Source organism: Bombus bifarius, unplaced genomic scaffold, assembly GCF_011952205.1.
Source record: "Bombus bifarius isolate JDL3187 unplaced genomic scaffold, Bbif_JDL3187 scf7180000008546, whole genome shotgun sequence".
In the NCBI taxonomy this organism is placed as follows: domain Eukaryota; kingdom Metazoa; phylum Arthropoda; class Insecta; order Hymenoptera; family Apidae; genus Bombus; species Bombus bifarius.
Window position 1 is genome coordinate 14,802 of NW_022884719.1, and position 22,665 is coordinate 37,466.

The following is a 22,665-nucleotide window of genomic DNA, read 5'->3' on the forward strand; positions in this document are numbered from 1 at the left end:
TGATCCTCAGCTTCAGGACGGGTCGAAAGTTGGAAAAAGTTAGGACTCTGAAACTAAATTTTGGATATTAGTCATAGATTTATTGTATGTGTCAGTATGAGCAGGTAGTCTTTAGGTAACTTCGTGTCAGCTCTGTCAGGATAACTTGAGACACGGCAGCCCGAGATCCATCTATTTTAAGAAGAGGCAAGAAAGAAATGATGATAACAATATGAATAAATACTATATTTAAAATTTTGAAGAAAAATTAGTTCTCCCGGATTTCGATGATTCTTGAATATGTTATAGAAATCAACATTTTGAACAATTTTTCCCATATATATAATCGTTGATTTCGCTTAGTTTCTGCAATATCGCAAAAAGCTGCAAATACTACAACAATGTGTTTCTACCCATAGTTGCGGTCGTTTATCTCCTATTTATAACCGCGGGTCGGGCGAACTTAAGGACTCGTGCACAATGTGCATATGCGAGGCTGTAAGAAACGTCTGTTATAACTTATATTTAATTCAATTAAAAGTGAATATCTTTAAGGCATTGAGTTTAGGTTTGGAGTAGATTTTTCAATTCGGCTACCGCGTGGCGGCTGGCAAAGCCTGCGCGAGATAGTAGCAAATTAATTGTGAAAGTAATAGGCGAATGAATAATTGAGATATTATTTTATGAAAAGAATAATTGTTCTTATTTTACGGAAACATTACTGGCCGTCTCATGGCAGGCGAATTGAGGACACGAATCCAAATCCAAACCCAAATCCAATATATTAATGATATTCACTTTTAATTGAGTTATAACAGATATTTTTTGCAGTTTCATGTATGCACGTTTTACACGAGGTCTTTATTTAGCTCCCTCGTCCTTTGTTTACAAACAGAAGACAAGCGGCTGTCGGTGTGGCTCGCTTTCTCAGCGACCGTCTTCTCCTTATTGTGATGTCACATTTAAAGCCTTTAGGCGACTAGCAAACCGCTCTGTGTTTTCGTCCAATTATACTTCTAAAATAGCCCATAGATGGTGAGCAACATTTGACTGTAATAATAAGTATGCATGTTATACTCTTGCCTTTTTCATATGTTTTCGCGAGCGCGAGTTCCAAGCTAAGTGGATAAGTCTGTATGTAGGTCAATGACTGATATCTGAATCGAATTTCAGGATTCCGAAACTTTCGGTATCCATTTGGTGCTGCGCAGTATTATAGAGGGCGCTTAAAAGATATATTTTAAACAAATAATTTCAAACGGATCAAACATACACACAGACGCGGGATCTGCTTTTGATATCGGAACAATAGAACATCGGAATAGTCTGGTCCGACTGATCGGGTGCTTTTCCCTTGGGATCTCTCGCGGAATAATTGTCTTGTATAAAGTATCAATGCTCAATGCTTGCTTGATAGTTTGTAAAGATACTGATACTAATACTATACAGTGTCTTTATTTCAATGCGACACACGATTTTCCATCCATTTACAGTCATTTATAAAAAAAAAACAACGATTGGTAGCGAATCAAAAGAATCATATTTTTTAAAGGGATCTTATTTATTTTTTTAATTGTGTTGTAGAAAATATTAAGGTAAAAAGCATATTATACAGCATTTCCGTTTTCACAATATCAAGATTGTAATGGTGAAAATGGTGAAAAACTTAGTACAATTTATAAGTTACGTCTATTTATCATTGACTAATTTACTGAAATTAATTTTTTTGAATTCAGTTGAGTCAGATATGTTTAATTCTACTTGTTAATATATAGTTCTAATTTCAATTTATAATATCAAATGCTTAAAATACCCTACACTTCGATTTATTCTTTTATTCGAATTAGTTATATTCGAACTGTTTTTAATAACACGACCTTATTTTATTATTAAATATGTATCTGTAACCGCCAAAAAAGTAATTTTCTTGTATGACTTTATTCAATATACCAATTACATCTCTCTCCCCCTTTCTTTTTCTCTCAATGACTAGATATTAATATAGAAATGTGATATCTTATCAATATACAAGTTTCTGTAGTATGATCGTAATTCAGAATTGAAATTTGGTTGCCTTGTCTATCTGAAGACGTAAATGTTATCGATGTGTATTTTGTAATTATGTTTACTTTCTTTTAGCATATGTGTGAGACAATAATTTTTTTAACTTCTTTACAATGGAGCCATATTCGTCGACATAATATTAAAACTTTTTAACTTACTACAATCCATTTTACTATGACTTATTTTTAACTGACTATAATCCATCATTCCAGAAGTATAGTACAAGTCGGTAATTATTGATAAATAACGACTGTCGCTATTTTAAATTTCAATGATCTTTTTTAATGTGTTGTAGATATCAACATTTGGAACAACTGTTTCCTTTGCGTGTTTCCGATGAAATTTTAGTTTTTGAGATATTTACAGAAAACTGTCGGTACTACTACAGTGAATTCTGCCCATATGTGTGTATTTATGACATTTATGACACAATCGCCTCTTAGCAATCTGTGTATATCCGTTAACCATTCATCTCTTTATATTTATAGCATGTTTTTTTTCAAATTTAAATAATCATTCATAACTTTCCCTGTAAGGCTGCAAGAAACGTCTTCGGAAATCTGTTTCGACGATAGCCCGATTTTGACAGTCGAATAACTAAATTCTGATATCATGGCTAAAATGTTTCCAATTTGCAAATAATAGCAATATAATGTTACTGGTAGTTATGTTATTATTTATTACTCAAACCTATGGGTGACCGTCCTCTGTGGCTAAATTTGTAAGATTAATCCAAACCTGACCAAGAACATTAATGATAATAATTTTTAATATCCCATTGTGCACGGGGCTGTAATCCGAAAGATCCATGGAATAATCAAGCTCGTCAATCCTTCGTTCATATTGTTACGACGGTGTATGAGATTGTTATTTGTCGCACTAAAGATGTTCCCGGAAGCGAGATATATCGTTTGTTCGAACCGATAGTAGTTTCGGCAATGACCGCGAATATTGAAAAGAGAGCGTTCGCTTCTCGACTTTTGAGAGGAGTGCGGATGTGTGAACTTGTGTTGTAATATAGAAACGTGTATAATTGTTTATGGAGTTCATTACTGTATCTTTATCAAAGTTATACAAAAAGTCTGTAAATATATAATGTGTAAAAGCTAAGCTTGCCTTAGCTTTTTAAGTTCAGCCGCGAGGCAATCGGCAACCAATTCTAACGCACACGTTGCTAGAGATGCACAATTAAGTATAGGTAGAATTCACTGTAGTGGTACCGACGGATTTTTGCGAATATTTCAAGAACTAAGATGGAGTGGCAGTTACATGTATAGAAAAAAGAGTAATTGTTTACGAAGAAGTTCACTTCGTCGATTTCAATGATTTTTGAATATGCTGCGGAAATCAACATCTGAAACAATATTTTCCTATACATATAACCACCGCTCAGCCATAGTTTCTGACATTTTTTGACATTTTTACTTTGATGTGTATTAGATGCCGCTTAGGCTTGGGTTAGACTAGTTTACGGACATGATTATATTACATGCTCTGACTGCGATGAGTTTATAATCTCACGTTTCAATCTGTAAACATAGGGAGAGAGAAGATAAGATTTTTAGTTGTATATGATAAAAAATTTAACCTACGCTTAACCCAATATAGGTCATCAAACTTTTTGGCACGAATTTGCCATAAATTGGCTGAAATAAGATCAGAACTTATTTAATTTCTAGCAAGTATGATTTGTATTGATTTAGGCTTGGATACGTTAAACTACTTTTCGTGAGATGGCCGGCCAACAATAACTGCAATAATGAATTTAAGGACTGTCCTACTAAAAATCGTTTTTTGGATTCTACAAAATCATCGCGGGTCAAGTATGTAAATGTGATGCAGAAGAAAGTTTGTCATTTACTGAATGCTCTCGAATAGCTAAGCTTGATTACATTTTTTCTCATCTCCTTGTGTTTAAATATTGAAATGTGAGATATATAAACCCATAGTGGTCAGGGCATATAATATAATCATGTCCGTAGATAAGTTTAACTCAAATCTAAGCGGCATCCAACGTACATCAAAGTAAAAAATGTTAAAAATATTTTCATAAATATCCTGGAAACTAAGGCCAAGCAGGGATTATATGTATAGGAAAAAGTTGTTCATAATATTGATTTCAACAACATATTAAAAAATCATCGAAATCGGAGAGTCCCTCCGATTCATGTGCCTGATAACATTAAAAAATCATCGAATCTAGGATAGTGACAGATTTACATATAATTACTAATAAGTTTCTCAAATTTGATTCAACATGTCAACCAAGTTATTATATACAACAACGATAAATACAATGAAAGTCAAGGTAATCATCGATATCTTACCCATCTCATAGATTTCGATAATTTTTAGATATGTTATAGAAATAAATATTTTGAACAACTTCTTCCTATACATATAACCGCCGCTCGGTCTTTGCGAGATATTCGCAAAAAGATGTCGGTAAATATAGGCAGAATTCTTTCTGCCTATAATTGTGCATGCGTGACAACGTATTTTTTTTTTTTTTTATTTAAAATTTCACATTCACAATTTGTCCAATTTGGACATTTGGTAGAATTTTTTATCTGTTTGATTATCATGTGGGTGGCTACCCCCAATGGGGTACCATCTTCGTGTTTGTTAAGATATATCCTTTGTGAGATCTGCTGGGTGTTTCCTTTTTAGTCTTGTTTCTATGGTTGTGTTGAACGTTTCCGCTGCCAGCCGGTTCGGGTGCGTTGCTATTCTTTCTCTGTACCTTCTTGCGAATCTGCTAATCTCTTCCTTGACCGTTGGTATTCCAAGGTCTTTCCGTATGTCCTCGTTTCTAACGTACCATGGGGCGTTTACAATTGATCTAAGAATTTTAGCTTGGATTGTCTCTATTTTGCTTATATGGCTCATTGCTGCTGTTCCCCAAAGTGGTATTCCGTACGTCCAAATTGGTTTTATGATCGTTTTGTATATTTTTAGTTTGTTTTCTATGCTTAGTTTGGATTTTCGACTTGTTAACCAATACATTTGTCTCCTTGCTAATTGCATTTTGTCTATTATAGATTTAATATGCTGTTTTCATGTGAATCGTGTATCTAAGTGGAGTCCTAGGTATTTGACTTGCATTGTTTGTATTATGTGCGTGCCGTTCAGTATAATGTTTGGAGGTATCTGTTTTCGCAGTGTGAATGTAATGTGGTTGCATTTATCGGGGTTTGCTTTAATTTGTTTAACTTGAAGCCACTTTTCTATTTTTGTGATATGTTCTTGTAGTGATGTGACTGCTGTTGCAGGGTCAATGTGCCTGACTAGTACCGCTGTGTCGTCTGCGAATGTCAGTATCTTGCTATTAGTAGTTGTTGGTATGTTGTAGTGGTTGGTATGTTCAGAGTATGTGTCTTTAATTTTTACTACGAAGGTTCTGCTGCTTAAGTAAGATTTAATTAAATGGTATGTCTGCTTCGGGAATTGTTTTCTGATTGATTGAAGTAGACTTTCGTGGTTTATTTTGTCAAATGCTATGTCCATACAGAGGACTGTACAGTATTGTTTGTTTCCTAATGCTAGTATTATTTCGTTGATGAGCCTGCGCATTTCCTCTATAGTGGAATGTTTGTTTCTGAATCCAAATTGGTGATCTGGTATTAATTTTTCCTTCTCTATTATTGGTTTTAAGCGGGCGTAAATTATTTTTTCTAGTATTTTGGAAAACACGGGAAGTAGTGATATTGGTCTATAAGATGTTGTTTGGTGTTGGTCTTTGCCTGGTTTAGGTAACATTATGATCTGTGCAAATTATTGTGATTAGTCGTATCGCTTTTGGAGGAAGGTTTTTCAAAATTTTACCATTGATTAGGTCGATCCCTGGTGCTTTATTGTTTTTTGTCTTCTCGATTATGTTTCTAATTTCTTGTGCTGTTGTTTTAGGTATGATATAGTGTTTGTCAGTTGGGATACTAGTGGTTAACGCATCCTCATCGGTATGACAATTGTGGTTGCTATTAAGTGTGACAACGTATGAACCATTAATAGTTGCCGACTGCCTTGAACGAGACTTCTTCATATAATTGCGATCAAATTAGGATGATCTGTATGTATTTAGTGTACCAAATGATCCTTTCCGTCTAAAACTTACGGTCTCCTCCAGCAAAAAGCAAGGCTATTCTTTCTAGAAAATTGCCAGTAATGCCATAGGACTGACCTGTACTGTCTCATGGTAGTTTCCTCTAGATAAACAAAATGTTAGTAAAATGCTGATTTCTTCTGAGTGTATTCTTCCTTGGCAAAGCTTCTTTGATACTGTAATTGCAATCAAGCACAGTTGACTCGGCTGTGGATACACCATTCTCCCGCATAGAGTTAGAAGTAAATAAATGTCAGGCTCGAGAATTATTGGGTCTCCTACCGCCAGTTCTAAAAATAAATACTACGGTTGGTTTGGCCAATCCGGGACGGCAATAATGTCCGCTGTTCTATTTTGCTTTATTTTTAGAAGCATTCTGAGAATCTGTTTGAAGGGCAGAATACATAAAATTTAAGATTCGACTAATTTACTGTAAATACGCCGATTTGTAATGCGTCTGGTTTCTAAGAAAGGAAAAATTCGCGTTTAGCATTCATTCTATACGCAAATAAGTCATCCGTGGTTCACCTAATCTTTTAGTGATAATATCAAAGGCTCGTTGTGTTCTCACTCGGTATACTCATTCATAGTTCTCAGCAGTCCGTCTGCTTATTACCTTCCGATGCTATGTGCGATGCAAGAAAGACGATGTACTTGTCCTTTGCCCATTGCCAGATGTCCCTCGCTAATTTTATTTATGCCGGAAGCGTACACCCTTTATTCTGTTTACATACACTGTTGCAGTTGTATTATCAATCTTTAAGAGTATCTGACTTTCTCTTACATGATCTATCAATTTTCCTAAAACTATCTTCATCGCTAAAGTTTGCTTGTAATTTATTAATGTGTAATTTCTTTTCATTTTCTGTCCAGAATCCGAAGACGTTGATGGAGCTGTTTGTTGCTTCTCATAACGTATTTGATGCGCTTGCATATTTCCATTCTGAACTTATCTGTTTTAATACTTTTTCTTACCCCCGGCAATTGATTAATCCACCAAGTTAATGTTAATATAGGGTTAGGTAGATCAAACGTCCAATCGGTTTGAATTGCTTTTCCTATAATTGAAGTTATTAACATCAATGTCTTTTCCTTTTCCAACGATTTAATGTGCATTAAGCCGTATACAACTGCTAGGCACGCCTTTTCTGCCGTCTCAAGTCTTTTTTCCCTGTTCCAACTCGATAAAACATTCTCTCGAGTCAATCATCAGCCCGCAAAATTTTTACCTAGTATCCGGGACAATGCTACTTTTTCCTTAGTCCTAAGACCTAAAAACCGGAATAATTTTGCCGTTTCTGTGATGTTTTTATTACATGCCACGTAATCGGTCCCAATGCACAAGATATCATTTAGGAGAGCTACCAAGATTAGTTCTCGTGATTGCAAGTAGGTTTCAATATTTTGGTAAAAATAATATTGGAAGAATCGTCCTAATTACTCGTACCGAAGGCATTTTGGGCTCTTTTTATGTATGGATATTGCGTAGCACGTGTCCTCGAGACCTACTGTTCTGATGTAACAGCCTAGTGAAATTAGCTTCTTCTTCGCCGTTCTTATGTCGTCTATTTTGAAATGCTAGGTCTGGATGAAGTTGTTCAATTTTTTTAGGTTCGGAATAAAACGTGATGATCCATCTGGTTTTTTTTGACTAGGAAATAGTTGGTTGGTGTTTGCTTACTCTATAAGATTCTATTACTGCTTTTTCTAGTAATCTGTCACTTATTGAGCCCTCTCGTGCTTTAACCTATCTATCATATTTTGGGGTGGCTTTCCCTAGCTAATCTCTCTATCGAACTGTATTCTGTATCCTACAATGCAACTTGAGACGAAATTGTCCGGTGTTATCTTTTGCTAATTGTTTACAAGTGAGTTAATCTACCTGCCATTTTACTTACATTTATCTCGGATTGTTCTACTTTCTCATTTTGTTGTAACTCTGATCGTATATCGATGATAACGGCATGTAAAGGGTGTTATTATTTGATCTCTTTATCGAACTTGCTACTCTGTGTCTCTTTTATCAGAGAGATTTCTACCAAAAAGATATTCTTTCTTCAGGACACTTCTCAACTTCTTATTCATTTCAGCAATTCTCGACTTTATCTGCAAAAGATAGGAAATGAATTGTTTGTAGCTAGCATATACGTCATGCGAGTGTATATCATCTTGATTTATCTGCATCATATAGTATTATTTTGTTTTCGCATCAGATATTTTGCGAACGCCTGCGTGTTTGCCCCTGCAAGTTGGGGAAACAAAAAAGAGATCTCTGTTCTATTCTATACGCATGTCATTCGAATATCTGTGGTAGAGGTCTCTGTGTGTGTGAGCGAGTTCAGCATGGCGTTCCCGCAGTTAAAGCACGCAGCTTGATATTCCTCTTCTCCAGTATATATTATGAAAAATGTTCGATTATATCTAATACTTACTTTTAGATCTCCTCAACTTCGCTGCGTCCCACGAGGTAACATCAGACTGCTATGCCCGAACCTGTCTTTGATCACTTCTAAGTTGTTACTCCTCTGTTATGCACATTTTCCATTTGCTCCTGCAGTTTTTTAAGTTCCTTTGATAACTATTCTAATTAAACCTTCCTCTTTTCCTTTTGCCCATTCCTTTGGTAATGATTATGATTAAACCTTCCTCCTTTCTTTTTCTCCATGATGATCACCGTGAAGCTCATATGAAACTAGGGCGTGTGCTCTGTTTCAAAGTCTGAACATTGTAACACATCTATCGTTGCTTGTCTTTCATGATGTTATCAGGAGCGCATACTACATACTACATTCATAATTTCGAGAACGTGGTGTACGAAGTATAATAGCAATTTCCTCTACATCTATTCTGTTCGCCGGTCCCTGTGATACTGATAACCTTTGAGTTGACGGGTTTGGTCGCTTAGTTTTTGATATTTCATCGGCGATTGGTTAATAGTCCGTAATGGTTCTAATACAATTATCATATTTAGAAATCAAAAGGTAATTATTTAGAATTTGTCCTCATTACCGATTTTGATGATTTTTTAATATGTTGTTAGGAGTATGGTTCTGAACAACCTTTTCCTATACATGTAACAGCCGTTTGGTTCTAGTTTCTGAAATATTCACAAAAACTGTCTTTAATAGCACATTGAATCCTGTCTAAATGTGCGTTTCTGTAACACAGTCGCAAGTATAGTCGGTACGTTCGCTGCTTCGTTCACGTTTACCTCTATCACTTATCGTTTCTTCATCATTATATCTTACTTCACAAATCTAAAGCTCCTACGAAAACTTGATTTAGTAGTAGTATACAGGGTGTTCGATTATAGGCGTAAAAGAATTTAAGGGGTGATTCTTTAAGCTAAAATAAGATGAAAATAAAGAATGAGAACTTGCGTTTTCGGCTTTGTTTCTTAGTTATTGACAATTAAAACTTAGTCGAAATATCTCTGTGCGCGAGCAAACCTCTGTACATGAACGAAGGTAGGATGTCAGCTTAAACTGCGGGATGCGTAGGGATCCTCATATCGAACGATACATGGACAGCAGCTTATCGTGCAAATCATAGAGAAGAGGATTGTGGAATTCGGAGACGTAAGCTATCCTTTTTCTCTTTTTTTTTATATGTGGGAAAATCCTCATGGACACCTCGTCGCTTCCCAGGAACGGCGGGGTAGTGTCGGACTTTACCGACTAAAACCCCACAATGGTCCGCCTGACGCTCAACAGGGATGCTCCGGGACCTCCTTCGAATTACTACCTGCGTTTTCTCCCATTCTGAGGAAGTCGTTCTTAAGTTAGTTCGGGCATTGGGAGGGACCACCCCTCTCAACGTTATCCCCTGGGCCCCCGTCCCCCGTTATCCCCGTCGTGCAAGTCTGAGGAGATCCCAGATCCTTCTCGGCCTGTCGGCCTCTATGACCACCTAGGGTGGCGCAACACCCATAGACTAAATATTAATTCCCCCTATTCATTAAAATCTGTAACAGTGTATCGAAGATCACCCCATGAAATTTTCGAGTAGATAAAATTATTTCCTTTAACCCTTTGCCTCTATAAATAATGAATGGCGCGGATTTCTTATCCGAAGGATCGGTAGAATATTCAAGGTCGCCTATCCGCCGTTTATATATGCTATAAACAAAAGATAAGAGTTAGGTTTGGGTTAGGTCCGTAGAAATATAAAATAGAATACGCGAGTACATGTACCGCGTAAGTGAATGCAATATAGAAATCGAAAGGGAATGCTACATGGAAGTTCTTTCTGTCCTTGTCTGATCAAACATCTACACTGATGTCGTTCATTGTTGTTATATTTTTATTTACTGTATGAATATGCATGTGTGATTAGATTAGAAGACAAGGTGCTTGTTTGCAACGTTCTCTTTTCATTCCTGTGTTTTTCAGCTCGTTTATTCACTCTATTTATATATTTCCATAGGTCATTGTATTAACTAATACTAACACACACGCTGTCACGCTCGTACAATTATTAAAAAATAATTAAACAGAATTCACTATAGTGGTATTGTCACCTTTTTGAAAATACCTCGGGAAATATGGCCGACAGTTACACGTAGAATAAAAAGTTCTTCAAAATCATATCTGTCACAACATATTCAAAAATCATCGAAATCGGAGAGGACGATTCTAAAGTTTCATTCAATATTATAATATCATTATATCAATAATATCATTCAATATCTTATCTTGGTACATACATAATAGCCTTTATGTTATGTAAATTAAACGATATGTAGCATTTTATGTAAAGAATTATGATTGTTTTTGCTTTTTCAAGAAATATTGTAGATATAGAAAATTGATATATTTTATTGTATTGATCATAAAATAACGCAAAACAGTTTCCTCTTTCATTTTTTCTCTATATTTGGCATTTACAAGGAAAACGTCGGTTTGTAACAATGCAATAATTCTGCAAGTGGTGGATTATCAAAAATTGGCAATTAGTTTATACACATTTAGTTCTCGCAACTGTTGCGTAATAGAATAGTTAGTGATATATGTATTCGTAACAATATTATTATATTATTAATAATTACGTATCATTTTTTATAAATATTTTTATAAATGTTATCTTACTGCACTTACTTGAACTATATTTTATTCAATTTAATATTAATTTTAATCATTTATTTGTCAAAGATTTATAATGATTGCTGTTTTTAGCAATATGTATTAGTGAATGCGTTTATGTTTATCTTTTTAGAGATACCAGAGTATAATTCTGAAAGAAGTTGGTTTGAACGAAAAAACTAATCCAGAGGGTGTAGAAGAAAACCTCAAATCACGTGTAAAATTTTATGGAAATCAGGCTAGCTCAAGATTACTTGGACCAGAACTTGTTTTTCGTGGAGTTTTAGTTTCAACATTAGAATGCTTGGACTGTCATCATTCTTCACAGAGTACAGAACCCTTCTTAGATCTCAGTTTGCCGGTTATGGCAGATAAACCACAACCACCAGTTTTGAAGTAAGAATAATTTTCTGAAATATGTGACAGTAGAGAAAGACGTGAATGTCTCATTTAATCTTATTGACTAAAATATTTTGTACAGAGATGTTGTATGTATTTTAGAAGTTAAAATGTAAAAGTTATCAGGAGAACATTACGTGATTCTTAGGCAATATTTCTGCGATGGAAATATAGACCAATACGCACATAAAAAGGTGTTAAAATTTCGGAAATATACCCTTCATTTTATTTGGGAAAGAAATAATTTCATCCAAGATACGTTAGTGCATTCTTAAAAGTAGTAACGCTATTAGAGGTTGTAGGGATAAAGCACTCATCCTGTATATTGAAAGGATTCGTCAGTTTCCTCTTTGTATATGTCATATATATTATGATATGCGATTAAATGAGACATTCTATCCAAAAATAGTAACAGTGTACTTGATAACATTATTAAAAATAACAATAGGAACAGTAATAAAAATATATTACTATATCCGTCATAACCTTGTAGTAGTTAATATTTTATAAATTATTAAGGATATTCATTTAAATCAACACATACATATATTTTTATTATATTAGTCTATAAATATATTCTTAATATTATATTGAAAATGGTAGAAGCGAATTTGCTTGCACACCTTTTGCATGTCTTGCTATAATTAATGAAGTAATAATGATTCTAATAGAATAACTTTATTACGTATATATTTATTTAAGAAGAAAAAACAATGGCTTTGAAGATACATTTGATATAATGGGAAATAATATTTCACATGTACCTTCAAAATATCAATCAAAAAAAGAAAAGAAGGCTGCTCGGAAAAAACGAAAAAATAAAAAGCAAGACATTCGTGATCATGGTGATAGTTCTGTCCCGGATAAAAGTAATACTGTTGGAGAAAATAATAGTGTACTTGAATCAGGTAAAATATTTTAAATTTTGTAAGCATTATTTTGCATTAATTTTTGAAAACTATAACATTTAGTTTAACTAATTTTTTGAATTCAGATAAATGATTGAATTGAAGAAAATATTTGCATGAAAAATCGTTTTTTCTTTTTCTTTTTTCTTTTTTTTACATCATAGTAATTTGAACGCATAAGCATAGTAACAAATTTTTGTAGAAGAAAGCGATGCAGATGTGGAAGATAATGCAGAAATAGAAGGCATTCTTCCAGAAGTTGCTGAATCAGGTTATAGTTCAGAAAAACCGTCTACGTTAACAAGTCCTGCCTCTCCATCGACCGATACGATGAAAGCAAGGGAAGCTACTAACGAAATACCATTGGATAATGACCTACAATTTGGTGCAACAAATAATATTTCCTTAATACAACTTTTAAATCGTTTTGATGCAAATTCGTTGCCCAGGTATTATCAATCATAATAGGGTAGATTAATTTGCTATTTTTATTAAATAAGACGTTTAATTCAATACTATATTTGCTTCACAGTTCGAGTTCGAATGCATGTACACCAAATTTATCGCAAACAAAAGCTTTAGATGCTCTAGATAGTTCTGAAAGCTTGGAAACTGAAAGTGGAATCCAAACTAGATTTTCTATATCTACTTCTTTAGCAATGACTTCGGATTTAACGAGTCCAGAAGATCCAACTGTTAGTTTCAACCCGATTATGTCAAAAGAAAGTTCAAGTTCTATGATTACTTTAGCAAATGATGAAACTGTGGAAAGTATTAAATTATCAACACCTAGCCTGAATTTAAAGGATTCTGTTAACCACATCGAACAAGAAGCATCTACGTGTAATCAATGGTATTGTAGAAATTTGTTTTATTTTTTAAATTTCATGCTTTTATATTTCATGTTTATGTTAAATATTACATTTCACAATCTTTTAGTTTTATTATTATTGAATATTGATTTTTATAGTTATATACATCAAAGGTAAACGTTAATGTTGTCTCTCCTCATTCACATACATCATCCATTTTTATATCATTATATTAATTTCCGAACATTGCGTTTAATAATAGTAAAGATTTATTATACATACTTACATAGGGATTTCTATCTTTCAAATGTATAATTTCTCAAAACTTAGATTTTATATTTGGAGTCCGTTCACATCCCTTACATTATCCACCAAGTTTCATTTTGATTGGCTACTGTCGCCATCCGAAACAATATTCACAATTATTTCTGTAATATAAAAATACTTGTGGGGTTAATGAATCTGCAGATGAGCATAAATGCGCAGATTAAATGCTCTTTTTACATAAGTAGATTTAACTGTGTTTTAGGTTTAAAAAATTCTAACAAAATTATAGTTCTTAATTTTATAATTCCCGGGTGGGTGTAAGCTTCCTCGAACTTACAATTCAAAATATAATAAAAATAGAACTATTTCTATTTTATAAACAATCATGTATTGTTATATACATGTTTAAGTTTTGATTATTATATGTGAAAAATACTGCACATAAGAAAAAGAAGACGGAATAGGTGTCACTACGTGTTGCGATCGTGATATTAATCGGCCCCTAGTTCTTCCTATCTCCAATGATAATCACAGAATGAAGAATCCAGCAATCAAACAAAACAGTCCAAAAGCGAAAATTCAGCCCATTATAAACGTATTGATGGCCAAAAACAAAAGAACTAAATATAGTAGTTTGTCAAACAATCAAACAAATTTGTTTTAAATGCAAAAATTATGCTGAAAACAGTAAATATTTTACTTTGCCATTTTTACTTAACACCGAAGGAATCAGTAGAATTAGATTCAAGGTAATTTCATATCATTATACTATTTTACAGTGCCATTCCATTGTACAAATATATATAAAAATAAATTCGGAGCAAAACGTATCATCTTCGCGATGTATAATACATTCAAAAATTATAAAACTTTCATCAAAAATGGAGTTTTCCAAGACAAATACCTATATTAGAATAGTAAGCGTAGCTTGGTGGAGCCCCTCCTCGCCCCTCCCCCTCCCCGCCCCCTCGCCCCTCCCCTCCTCGCCCCCTCCTCGCCCCTACTAGCCCCTCCCCCCTCTCCGCCCCCCCTCCTCGCTCCCTCCTCGCCCCCCTCCTCGCCCCCTCCTCGCCCCCTCCTCGCCCCCTCCTCGCCCCCCTCCTCGCCCCCCTCCTCGCCCCCTCCCCCTTTCTCGCCCCCTCCCCCTCCCCTTTCTCGCCCCCGTGAAAACTTACGTGACAACTTAAAGCTCAAGAGTACCAGAGCCAAATTCTGAATTTATACAATAAATAACGAATAGGTGAATAATGATTTGATGATTACTGCAATAATACCTGTCTGCATTGTGCATATGTATTGGGTTGGAACAAATGATCGTAATATTTTTCAGTAGCAACATTTAGACATGTGAAAAGCCAACATTTGAAAATGAAACTTCAATATTTTAAAACTAGACATATTCTGAAAGGTGATATTTTTACGCGTATTTCTCTGCAATTTGTTGGTTTATGAATTTTAAGTGCATTTACATTAAAAGTAAAGATGGAGAAAATAAGGTGCATTTTTACCATTTGATATTCTTTTAATAAAGGAGGGAAACATCACTTTATAAACAACAAAAGAGATATATATGTGCTGTTCATAGAGCTGGTGCTGTGGGTGAGGATACCGTTCCGAAGTAGCTAGTTCGGTCCACACAATATGTCACATGACACATATATTGTTGAATAAATCTATGTACAAAGAAATCTATGCATCGAAACATTGTCTTTGAATTCCACTTAAAAAAGGCTACAAATTTTTGTTCTAACCCAATATTATGTACTTTATCACAATGAATATCGAAAATGATTTTCCACGATTACCATAGCGCTATTCGATACTTATATAAATACATCGGTGAATATCTGTAATAAACATTTGCCGCAGAAATAACCTTGATCTTCAATTTCGAGTTTCGAATTCTTTTTTTAATGCATTATAAACTCAAAGGAACCATGGGTAGCAACTCAGTTGTTCTCTTGGAAAAAGTGTTAAAATACTGTTAGTTGCAGAGAAATGCAGGGAAATGCAGGGAAAATAGTATCTATTGCCGCTCGTTAATAGCCCGGATCCGTTGTCACGTCGGAGACACAAGAAATCACGTGAAAAATAGTAACAACTTGCATATCCCATATCTCCTTTTCCTTTCTTCTTTCTCAGTATCATGTGTTTCTCCTTCTTCCTTTCTCTTTTTATTTGTATTTGAAGGACATGTAACTCAAACAACTAGCCGTTATCTTTAACGGATCACTTTCATACGTAAATACATACGTAGTGCTGAGTTTATGTTTGTTTTAATTCGATAATTGAACAAAAAATTATGATACAATTAAAATTTTCCCAAAAATTCACTAATAATAGGGCTACGAATTTATCATCAATAATAGTTTATTTGAGAAATTGTAAAGGTATATTTATATAGGAGCTGTCAAACTCAAGATTTTTAAGTGTAGAGTCTTGTAGAAAATATATTTTGACGTTTAGCCAGAACTATACCTGTTTTTTTTAGGTGTGCTATTTAAAGAGAGTGCAGATATACTCATGTCCAGATCATTACTTACATGAAATGAAATTGATCAGTTAAGCAAGTAGAATATCTAATTATCAGTAACAATCAGTAAACCACTTTTTTTAAAATTTTGTTTCTGTAAATCTAAAGATTTGTCCTGTAAATTAACGTAGAAAAATATTTTTGAACATATCGATAATGGCCCTTTTTCGTCGATTAAGACATTGTATGGCTTCATTTATTAACGAAGTAATAATACTTTGTTATTTATATCGTAACATTGCAAAGAATAATTCAGCTGTTTATTATACATGCCATAAGATATAGTACATAATATTATTTAATTGTGTTCATAGGAATTGTATAAGTTTACATAGAAATTTGCGCTTTATTTGTAACATTTTGTTTTTTAATGAGAAATGTATTATTGCACAAATAGTCCTAGCTTCCTAGGCAAAGATAAGCGCAATATGTGACTATTTTACCAGACTATATCAGTTCGATATTTCACGACAACTTTTGCCATGTATTTTTACACTTTTTTATTTGCTATATTTTACTATAATTGAATATTACGCCAGTTATATTATTCAACTATATCATCTGTGTTCAATTTTTGATTGCAAAAAATAATATTACTGCCGTTAATGCTAATTATATTATATTACTTTAGTTTAAATGATTTTAGAATTTTATACATTTATTTTCATAATAGGAAAACAAGGAGAAAAACAGAAGAATGTTCTAATGACGTTAATAATAGAATTGATAACATCACTTCTGGTATTTCAAAAATAGGAATTAATGGTAGTCTTCAGCAATCGCCTACTAGATATACAACTAAGGAAGGAGAATGTTCCATACAATCGTGTTTAAATCAGTTTACAGCTTTAGAATTGATGAGTGGGAGCAATAAAGTTAGTTGTGAAGCTTGTACTGCCAGAGAAAGAAAGGTATAGTTTAACAATGCAATTTAACAGTTATATTAATTAATAATAATTGAAATAATTCATAATAATTAATAATAACTAATGATAATTAATAATAATGTATATTTGATTGAAAAATTCCTTACTTGAAAATTGCAGTTTTTAATGCAATAGGATCTAAAATGAAATAAATTTTTCATAATGTCAGGTGAGACCGAATTGTAAGATGATCTGCACTCCAAGTACGAAACAATACCTGATCTCTCGAGTACCCGCTGTTCTAATCCTCCATTTAAAACGATTTCAAGCACAACGAGTCGATTTTCGAAAAGTAACAAGGCATGTTTCATTTCCAATATTACTTGATCTAGCACCTATCTGTAAAAATCATAAAAAAGCTAGAATTTATGCACTGTATGGTGTTGTTGAACATAGTGGAACTATTCACGGTGGACATTACGTGGCTTACGTAAAGGTAATTATTTAAATGTTAAGAATTTAATTATAAATTATTACAAATCTATTTAATGCACTGTTAAAATGATATAATGTTATAAATATTATCAAATTATGATATTAAATTATGTGTCAAGTATAAATATTGGGTCACCCCATAAGTAATGCCGTTGTAACGTGCGGTATTTGGTAGCGAGCACGTCACACAATTGAATGAGAAGCGCCTAAGCTTTATCTTTATTTCTAATGTGGATCCGACCTTTATTGGTGTAAAAAGGGGATAGTGTGGAAGAAAGAGAGAAATGTATTGAATCCGATGAATAATAATATGCTTTTATTTATGATACTAAAAGAAAGAAAGGAGAAATATAATAGTTGATACGACTCATTCTAGATGCTTGTTTGTTCTTCGTTACTGTGCTATATACTCACACTCGTTTGAGTGTTTCTCCTCTCAATCTCGTAGTACCGCTGTCCCAGTCTACGTTTGTATATCAGCGTTCTACAAATGTTACAACAAGTTATGTTACAAAAGATTATGTCATTGTTTCAATGTGCAAACTAGATTTACACACAATCATTTGGGCAACGCTGGACATATACCGGACAAAGCTCTACACTATCCCACAGATTTAAGCCTATTGCCTTTTTACGGATATCTGCGGTACACGTACGAGACTTACTCAAAACGTGTACAAGTCGGGGCAAGAGACTTGTGAATTCGCGGTACTGACTACTCGTCTGAAGTCCTTTTAAAATTGGGGTTCCCCGTAACAACGTTGCAGTGCTCGTGGTCGCTGAGACTTTTTTTTTTGTACGTGGAGAAATTCTCATGGACACTCCGCTGCTGCAGTAGACGCGTAGCAGCAGAGTAGTGTCAGACTCCTACCGACTAAAACTCCACGATGACCATCCTACGCGTGCGACGGGGGTGCTCCAGGAACAAGGGTGGCCGCTGAGACTGCACATTCTTGGACGGTGTGGCGCTCCGAGTATGGGACAGTATATACTCATTGCATCCCGTCTGTACACTCGAAGCGCGCGTGCAAGAATGCGCTTACTTCCATCTATAGGAGCCTCCGAAATCGTAAAGATGTGGCTGCAATTATTACCATTCCATATTAGGTCATCAAATTATATAGACGGGACGTAACACCATTCTTATGAAAGTTAAATTTAAAATAATGGATGTTGTTACTATCAAAGTTTTACAAAATTTGAAAAGAATATTTAATAGATAAAGGTAAAGAATTATAAAAAATGCAAGAAAATCCATCATTAATTGATTGCCAACAGGTAATCTCTTATTTTTGTTTAGCATAAGGAAACCGACAACTGTATCATTACTTATGGGATATCCTAATACATAATAAAATACTGTTCGTTCGAGTAAAAGTGGAGCTTTTAGAAATCGTTAGAACCAGAAAATGACACAGACGGACCTATAAGAAATTTTTAACTGACGACCGACTTAATACGAGACCTGTACAATTACAATCAACTAGATCAATGACAGGTAACAGAAGAAAGCGTTTAGGATAAAATTTTATATGGAGGACTACAGAACAATGAGAACCAATGCACCGCTTCCTTTTTATTCGGCTATGTGTCGTGAGACTTCACTTTTTCTCGTTTAACCTATATACATTATTTTTTGTCCTCTTATACAGTTCTTTTTTATTTAGTATGCTCTTCACACACATATTTGATTATTTGTAATTAATTACTGTATATTAAAAGGATGTATCTATTATTTGACATTAAAAATTTTGCACATTAAGTATTAAAATATACAGCTTTCAAGAAATTATGAATGTTTTTCAGTCACGATTAGCACTAACATCAGATGATCCTCGATGGTCATTTTTGCCACCAAAAGATGTTAGAGATTTACAAGAAAGTTCATATTCTTCGAGTTCTGAGTCTGAAACTGAAGAAGCAGCTGCAGCTCCCTCATCGACAGTAAGACCGCCACCCGGTAAATGGTATCATGTTTCGGATTCCAGGTATGTAATTTTTTAATGTATGTATAACACGATACATCCTATGTAATTAAATGAAATAATGAAACCATAGTATGTGAAACGTTATAAAGATTATACTCGTACATATGACATATTATTAACAGTCTATTGAATATTTCTAATTGAATATTTATGCATTTTTTGGAAGTCGAGAAAATATACAGGACATGAATGATATACAAAATTACAGAATATTTTGTTGTGTGTGTTTAAAACCTAGATATGGAAAATAAAATAAAATTCACCAGATCAACACAAAAAATTCAAATTATATATTTTATTTTTAATTATATCTTTATTAAAATATTTACATATCGGCTTACAAAGATAAATCTTCCTCAGTTTCGATATGGGAGACATAGCTGGGGCAGATTCAGAATACTAAAATAAGAAAAAATGTTCATATTATATAAACATATGTATAAACATATATGTCTGATATCATCTTGCTTTCGAGTAAAAGCTTGTTTTGTCTTGTAATGGTTGCTTGCCTACCTTCAGGATAATTGCTCAAAATGATTACAGCTTTAATAGAGGCTTGAATACGTTACATCGTAGACTGTCAAACTTTTTTGAACAGGCTACATGGATTTGCCTGCAACTTTAATCATCATATTGATGAAGAGTTCAACATTGTTAACTAACGTTTCATGAACAACAGATTTTAAATGTCCCCATAACTAATAATCTAAAAATTAGTGTGCTCAATTTATTCCATCTATTTCTCACATACAACGGAATATCCCATATGTAAATAAGTCAAGTATAGTTATTGATGGATCAAACAAATCTTTACTTAGGTTCCATCTCTCCCATTGCGTTCATAAAAAATATGGATTTGCAGATGTTTCAATTAAATCTTAATATGCCTTTTAAATATTTACCTTAAATACTTACCTTATCATTTCCAGCCTGTTTTATACTTCCCAGCCTCATATCTTTGCTCTATGCAGCATAATACTTTTAATTAATGAGTCAAATTATTTAGATATATTTTAGATATTTAAATCCTTTTATTGACTCCACTTTTCTCCTTCCCAACCCTTCACCTTCCCAAAATTATTTTTCTATTTTCCACTTTCCTCTCGCGTTTCTGAAAACCATTATTTTGGAGTTTTCTCATTTCCTCCATTTATTCTGATGTTTTTGCCTTTCTATTGTCAGTCCTCCACCCTGTCCCTTAGTCCCTAGTTTCCTTTATTTTTTATTATGCTCTGGTCTATAATAGGATCTTCCTTTCCTTTTTTCACACTTTTAATGTCCTTTTCTTTCATTTTCATCTGTTTTCTTTGAGTTGTCACTCCAATCTGTTCGTATCTGACCATGTATTACGTCCTTCACACTGTAGTGTTACGAGAGAAATGTTATTATTAAAAGAAACGTTTCTTAAGAATTGTTTCTTTGTAGTTTCCTAATTTTCTCAAATCAAATCAAATCGAATCGAATCGAATCGAATCGAATCGAATCGAATCGAATCGAATCGAATCAAATCAAGTCAAATTTGTAATTTCTACCAAAAAAAGAAAAAAATAGTATTATTAAAATTTGTTCACAGATCGCTTAATACATACAGTTTTATATAACTTATAAAAGCTTACAAATAAGGTTTATGAAACATTTATTAAAAATTGATATGAAATCAAGTTTGAAAAATGTTTTTATGTGTTGTTTTTAACATACTTGGTAGTAAAAGGAATATTAAGAAATTAAGTACAGTTTTACTACCACAATTCTGCTACTAATTGTTATATATTTAAAAAAACTGAACAAATTTAATTTTCGTTTGATATAAATAGAAGTAAATCTAGATTGTATTCATAATTTCATTTTATGTTTTAGAGTAACAGAAGTCGACGAAACAACTGTGTTACAAAGGCAAGCCTACCTCCTATTTTATGAAAGAATTCTTTGAGCATTTTGATAAGTCTCAACCTGAGATCAGCGAAATCTGGATTTTGCAACAGTAAAATGCAAGTCAAATGAAAAATAATAGAGCTAATCTTAAAATATTATAAACGACGACCATTTAGACTAATCAAGAACAATACTAAAATTTATTTCTGGAGATTTAGATTTTAATTTAAAATTGACTGATATGTCAGTCAATTGCAATCGATATCAAATGGAAATTTTTATTTAAAATAGTTTTTCATTCAAATTAATCACGTTGAGAATACATTATATAATATTCTTTTAAATTAATTAAAAATGATTTTACTATACTTACTAGAACATAATTATAAAATATTTATTTTATCAAATATTCAATATATTTATATGCACAACCATCTGCTATCAGATTGTGAGGAAGATTTCAGAAGGTCAACATTCTGATAAAGTATTAAAATACTGCGAGTAAAGATGAAATTTAAGTTTAGAATAAATACATAATTAGTAAATTGAATTGGGGATTAATATTTTAATCGTTAATTAAGTAAAATAATACATTGACTTTTTAACAAAATTGTTCTATGTACTGTTACTAATGATAAAATAAGTGTAAAGATACACATTTCATGCTTACAAATTTGATGTCTTATTTTTTAAATGTTCAGCTAATTGATACCGTTTTGTATTTTTAAAAATTTGTTTCTGAACCAGTCAAAGTAATATTTAAAAATATAATAAATTTTAAACACACAAGTTACGGAATAAAGAAGCTATTTGTAAAAGTAATACATATTTTGCAAATAAGGATAAAACTATAAATTACTACTTATTTTCTTTTACATGAATATAACTTAAATTTTGTGCTGCTAGTATGGATATGATATTATCATGATTTACTTTAAATGTAGTCAAATTCTAGATTGAACTTAATTATTCAAATACATGTATTTATGTGTTTCAATTGCATTTATAAGAATAAATTACTATTAAGTCCAATTATCATAAATTTCCTGTTGATTTATTTCATTGATTCATTAACCACATTACGTTAAAGATTACCGAGTGTATTCACGTGTATCATTGACGCATTTGTTTTTAATCTGCAAATAGTTATATATTAATCACTCTGCAGAAATGAATATTTGTATTAATAATTATTGTAGCACAACAACTTTCTGTAAATGATAAACATAGCGAAAATCGTAGACTGATGATAATAGTGTAAGCTACGGCCATGTGCGCGGATCATAGCGAAACAATTCC

At 33.1% G+C, this 22,665-nt stretch overlaps 1 protein-coding gene across 1 annotated transcript in view; it reads left to right on the forward strand.

The window, feature by feature from the left end:
- The window catches only part of LOC117213238 (ubiquitin carboxyl-terminal hydrolase 16-like), a gene marked incomplete at its 5' end in the record, with an annotated part of 36,424 nt that extends 14,796 nt beyond the window's left edge, over positions 1–21,628 (forward strand). The window contains 8 exons of the mRNA XM_033458602.1: positions 11,360–11,622; positions 12,328–12,533; positions 12,736–12,982; positions 13,066–13,386; positions 16,819–17,056; positions 17,241–17,507; positions 19,313–19,494; positions 21,352–21,628. Of these exons, the coding sequence (XP_033314493.1) occupies positions 11,360–11,622; positions 12,328–12,533; positions 12,736–12,982; positions 13,066–13,386; positions 16,819–17,056; positions 17,241–17,507; positions 19,313–19,494; positions 21,352–21,424 (1,797 nt within the window). The remainder of the gene's footprint in view (positions 1–11,359; positions 11,623–12,327; positions 12,534–12,735; positions 12,983–13,065; positions 13,387–16,818; positions 17,057–17,240; positions 17,508–19,312; positions 19,495–21,351) is intronic.
- Positions 21,629–22,665: the final 1,037 nt, after the last annotated feature.